The sequence below is a fragment of the Plectropomus leopardus genome, unplaced genomic scaffold (genome assembly GCF_008729295.1).
Source record: "Plectropomus leopardus isolate mb unplaced genomic scaffold, YSFRI_Pleo_2.0 unplaced_scaffold9919, whole genome shotgun sequence".
Lineage (NCBI taxonomy): Eukaryota > Metazoa > Chordata > Actinopteri > Perciformes > Serranidae > Plectropomus > Plectropomus leopardus.
In genome coordinates, this window is record NW_024704653.1 from 1 (window position 1) to 5,652 (window position 5,652).

Genomic DNA, 5,652 nt, shown 5'->3' on the forward strand with positions numbered 1-5,652 from the left:
ACAATATGTACAGATCACTTAAAAAACAATTAAAAAAGTCAATGACCACAATAATAATAACAATTATTGTTATTATTATTATAACAACTATTACAAATATAATACTACTACTACTTCTTACTGTTTAATTTGTTTTTGTTAATGTGTCTGAATAATTCCATGTAGGTCATATAAATGACCAGACACGTAAATAAAATATTCATTCATTCATTACTACTACTACTAATAATAATAACTACATATCTTTATAGCTTCATTGGCACTAAACAGTTGAAACATACATTACAAGTGTAAAAGTATATTATTCTATGATCATTTAAATCTTTTTTTAAAGGGATAGTTCAGATTATTTTGAAGCGGGGTTATATGAGGTACTTATCGACAGTCAGTGTGTAACATACAGTAGATGTCAGTCGGCACGCTCACAGTTTGGAGAAGCACACTTGAGTCTGACACACAAGCGAAGCAATGCACTGCTGTGAATGGGGGCCGTAGCAAAAATGATTTTAGCCGCCTTAAAAAAGTCCCACTTCAAAAAAAGAAAAATATCAGTTTAAGTACACTGTATATTTAGAATATTTTCACTGCTTTACCGTACTGTCAAACAGCGATTTCTAATGAACAAATGAATTTCTGCATTTCTTCTATTAACGAGGGCAGAAGGGGGGTTAAGTGGTGACGAACCCCCTCTCACACGCATCCCCTCACATGACCACACACTTAGAGTCCATCTTGTATTTTGACATGTTCCTCAGGGGAGCATGTCAAAATGACAGCGTGCCCGTGCAGACTCATGAGGCCTGCGGCTGCGCTGTGTTGGCGTGTGTTTGAAAATAGCGTGCGGAGAATGTCACGGTAACAGGAGACCGCCCCCTGAGAGGCTGCACTGAAAAAGCCTTTCCTAACTTACTAAGCCTTTGTAGCGTTTTTGTCATTTCTTATTGGGTCACTATTTGCTCTGAGTCGACCTGCTCACAGTGTGACCTTTGACCCCGCAGCGTTGTGGTAACTGTGGTGTAACATAGAGGCAGAAAGGTGCTGTCAGGCCTCAGTTTCTCGATTAAGTAGTCTCATCACATGACCGCTCTGTCCCAACCGAAAAAACGTACAATCTAATCAGGATCTCACGAGGAGAGCACATGTCAGTCAGGAAAATGTCATCATGTCTGCTGTGAAAACAGATTCAAGTCATGTGATATATATATACTTAAAGGTTAACCCCAAAATCAAAAATACGTGTTTTTCCTTATACCTGTAGTGCTATTTATCAATCAAAAATTGTTTTGCTGTGAGTCAGTAAGTGATGGAGTATAATGAAACTGGATGGCACTCGACTTGTGGAGCAATAAGCACCACAAAAAAAAAAAAAAATAAAATAAAAATAAACATTTGTAAAACTCAACAGCAATGTCTATTTCCAGAAATCATGTTCGTTTGCTCGCAGCGTTTTTTTATACAGACATAGCACTTTAGGGCAGTTATTAGGTTAATAAGCTCCTTCTTTAGACCTGTTTTGCATTTTTACACAGAACAGAATAATAATTCAGCTCCAGTGTGTGATTCTGAAAAGCATCCGAAAAGAGCCGTGTTTGTTATTTACGTCATCTATTGCGCGTCTGTCCGTCCTGGAAGAGGGATCCCTCATCATCCTCTGACGCTCTCCCTGAGGTTTCTTACATTTTTTTCCCGTTTCAGGGCATCTTTTTCGGGAGTTTTTCCGTAGATGATGTGAGGGTCTGAGGGCAGAGGGATGTAGAGCCCTCTGAGGCAAACCGTGCTTTGTGATAATGAGCTTTATAAATAAAATTGACTTGACTTGTTTAACACAACAGCGTCGGCTTCTTATGTGTACAATAACAACTGTAACAGCAATCGTTTTCCTCATCTGGTACATGACAGCTGATCTCGTCCCGTTCAGAGGAGCTCCTGAATCTCATTGGTTTCCCAATTTGTGGACATTTACTGACGCGTTTTGTCTTCTTTAAGTTGTCTGCTAACTGATGGGAGCTGCTTTTTAATCTCCTGCCTTGTGTTTGCAGGCATAACACGTCCCCAAAACAGGGCGGCGTAACGGTGTCAGATTAAGGTGGTGTAAAAGTGGCTTCTGAGTAGATGCTCAACTTAGATGTGTTTTTTGGCGATTTGAAGAGAAAAAAAACATGTTTTTAATTTTGGGGTGAGCTGTCACTTTACAAGAACAATAAAAATAAACTGAAGTGACAAAATGTCTCTCTCATCTTCCTCTTCGTCGGTCTCCTCCTTAGGCTTTGGGTCTGCCCATCACTGACGCCCAGATTCAGGAGATGGAGAGCCACGAGCTGGACATCGACTTTGCCATGGCGGCCGAGGAGGAGCGTAAACTCAGGCATGACGTCATGGCTCACGTCCACACCTTCGCACACTGCTGCCCCACTGCCGCTCCCATCATCCACCTCGGTGCCACATCCTGCTACGTGGGAGACAATACTGTAAATATGATGAAGATCGTATACTTTTCTTTTAATAACATGATCAGTTATCTCATATTTTCTCTCCATCCTGTCTTACAATTCTGGAAAAATCTTTAAGAATCACTGGCTGTTTGCCCTTGAAAAATAAATTCCCATCGAGAATAAAACACGGATTGGGATTCTGCTTGTAGCTCTTGTCCTCTAAGTGGTTTTGTTTTTCCTCCTCAGGATCTGATTATGCTGCGTGATGGATTTGACATTGTCTTGCCTAAGGTGAGACTCAGCTGTTTCCCAGAAAACACGCACACCATCCAGTTGTCTATGAATTTTTATATGATTTTTTTTAAATCTTTGGAAGCCTCAGCTGTTCAGCAAACAAGTCAGCAATGTAGAAATAATTCAAAGCAGCGATTCTTTTGCATGTTTGTCACACCACATGTAGAAATAAGCGTAACATACAGGAGGCTGCATGGGCATGAATAACAACGGTGTATTATGTAATACAAGTGCTGAAGCCTTTTGTTCTTTTTTGCACAGCTGGCCAGAGTCATTGACAGACTGGCAAACTTTGCAGAAAAGTACGCTGACCTCCCCACGCTCGGCTTCACGCACTACCAGTGAGTCTGAGCGCAGCTGCAGCTCTCGTCACGTCATCCTATTTGCAGTGTTTCCTGTGTCGGATTTTTCTGATGAAGAACGTGCAGCTTTAACAGATCTCCCCTCTCCTCCTCCTCCTCCTCCTCCTCCTGCGCTGTCCTCAGGCCCGCCCAGTTGACCACGGTGGGAAAGCGGGCGTGTCTGTGGCTGCAGGACTTGACCATGGACATGAGGAACCTGCAGCGAGCCCGCGATGACCTGCGTTTCCGGGGGGTCAAGGGGACCACCGGCACTCAGGCCAGCTTCCTGCAGCTCTTCCAGGGGGACCATGACAAGGTGTACATCCATCCAAAAATTAGCATGCAGACAATGATGTGTTGAAATTGAAAGATTTAGTGGATTTAAAGACATTTTAGTCATGTTTAAAGACAGAAACAGATTATTGCCCGAAAATCTACGGAGGTTGTTCATATTAAGATCCAACAATGAGGAACCTAGAAGAAACTTTAGTCAGTACGCTCGCACTACATTACAGCAAATGTATGTTTTGGTCTATGGAGTCAGACGAGGGGTCGACCGATATTGTTTTTTCAGGGCCGATACCGATAATAAGCAGTGAATGAGACTGATAACTGATATGCGTTTACATCAAAAATAAAAAACCTTCTGTCAATTTTAAAATTTGGAATATAACAAGCATAAACACAAAACTTTGTTTAAATGCTTTCAGCAAATGTTTTATTAAATTGAAATATTTAAAATCAAAAAAAGAATATATGTTCCCAGCAACTTACATTTTTTGTTTCATAAAGTCTAGTGAAAATCTAAATTAAAAAATGAAAAAATAAAAACAGCTCCCTAACGTACTACAAAATAAAAATTCCTCCCATGCTGACACTTTCTTTTCACATTTTAATTAATTAATTTTATTGGTAATCATTAAAATAAAATGCTGATACAGATATTTGACAAATATCAGTCCAATAATTAGCCAGACTGATAATCTGTCGACCCCTAAGTCAGACTGAGGACTTCTCTGATAATGACTTCAAGTGCAGCTCAAATATTAATAAATTAAAAAGAAGGTGTAAAGAAAAAATAATGGGATATTATGGGATTTCTGAGTAACAGTAATTTCAAGATGAGTGTAATTGATTGTTTCTATTGTTATTGATAAATTTAATATGATTTCTGAAAAAAGGTAAATATTGAAAGGTTGGCCATTTGCATCTGTGTTTGCAGTAGCTTCTGATATTAGAAGTATTATGAGAAAAGTGTATCATAGGGCTTAGTTGTTGTTTTGGAAATTACACACTGACATGATAATAATATATTATGTATGTTCAATATGAATGAATAATATAATAATGATGGAGTATCAGAATTAAGAAGCATTTTGTTTTGATGGATTATGAATGCTACGATGCTCACGGTAATAATTTCCTTCATCAGGTGGAAGAGCTTGACAGATTGGTGACAGAGATGGCGGGCTTCAAAAAGTAAGTTCTGTTTTAAAAATAAGAGATTAACAAAACCCACCTCTAATATTCAGTAAAGTCTATCTGTTCTCTGAAAATGATGGAAGAAATATAATCATTAAAGGGTAAATATTCCCATGTTTTCTGTCTAAGTGACAAAAAAATAAAGTTTATTATTATTATATTATAAACTTAAACTGTTAAATGCCATGATCACAATAAGGCCGGTGTTATTACGTCATAGAGACTTGCTTTGTTATGAGCCCTGCTGATGTTGTTCTCCGCAGAGCGTACCTGGTGACTGGACAGACATACAGCCGTAAGGTGGACATTGACTGTCTGTCCAGCTTGGCCAGTATGGGAGCCACTGTTCACAAGGTAAGCTGCAGCAGCTGGAGACGCTTAGAGAAACGCTGCCATCTAGTGGTGATTATTGCGAGCTGGCACGTGCTGCGATAAACCCATTATTTTAGCATTAAGCTTGTTGAAGCCCATTTTTCATGTGTCTGTCTGCCTCAGATCTGTACAGACATCCGCCTGCTCGCCAACCTGAAGGAGATTGAGGAGCCTTTTGAGAAAGAGCAGATTGGTACGTTTCTACTCTGACACATTATCCTGCCACGCAGGTATTGATGCAGACTGTCAGCATCAAGTTGTCCTCCTCCTCCAGGTTCCAGTGCCATGCCTTACAAGAGGAACCCCATGCGTGCAGAGCGTTGCTGCAGCCTGGCCCGACACCTGGTGGCGCTGATGGCCGACCCGCTGCAGACGGCGTCGGTCCAGTGGCTGGAGAGGACGCTGGACGACAGCGCCAACAGGTAAACACACAAATGCGCTGCACGTGTGAGATATTCTGAGACATTTGTGTCAACCTATAGTGCTATAAATAAATAAATAGCATAGCACTTATCAATACAAATGTTACAAAGTGCTTTATACATAAAATCACAATGAAATACACACACACACAGGAACAAGGTTTTAGGAACAATGGATAAAGAAAAAAAATTATTATCGAGAAGTAGAGCATGATTTTTGGGGCCAAAGCCAGTGCTGGTATTGAGGAGTAAAAAAATTCAGATATTGATGTATGGATCATATGGATGAAATTATTTATATGATATGGT

At 40.1% G+C, this 5,652-nt stretch overlaps 1 protein-coding gene across 1 annotated transcript; it reads left to right on the top strand.

Annotated features, from left to right (window-relative positions):
* The first annotated feature begins 2,265 nt into the window (after positions 1-2,265).
* LOC121940933 (adenylosuccinate lyase-like) lies at positions 2,266-5,347 on the top strand. The gene is made up of 8 exons (XM_042483608.1): positions 2,266-2,468; positions 2,679-2,723; positions 2,988-3,067; positions 3,212-3,383; positions 4,500-4,546; positions 4,813-4,903; positions 5,045-5,114; positions 5,196-5,347. Exons 1-8 carry the CDS (start codon positions 2,304-2,306, stop codon positions 5,345-5,347), a joined length of 822 nt encoding a protein of 273 aa, XP_042339542.1. The 5' UTR covers positions 2,266-2,303.
* Positions 5,348-5,652: the final 305 nt, after the last annotated feature.

Bases quoted from the DNA above. Each gene is read 5' to 3' on its own strand.
- LOC121940933 (XM_042483608.1), top strand. From the start codon at position 2,304: ATGGAGAGCCACGAGCTGGACATCGACTTTGCCATGGCGGCCGAGGAG. The intron at 2,724-2,987 runs GTGAGACTCAGC...TTTTTTGCACAG, and splicing joins TTGACATTGTCTTGCCTAAG to CTGGCCAGAGTCATTGACAG. The intron at 4,547-4,812 runs GTAAGTTCTGTT...TGTTCTCCGCAG, and splicing joins GAGATGGCGGGCTTCAAAAA to AGCGTACCTGGTGACTGGAC.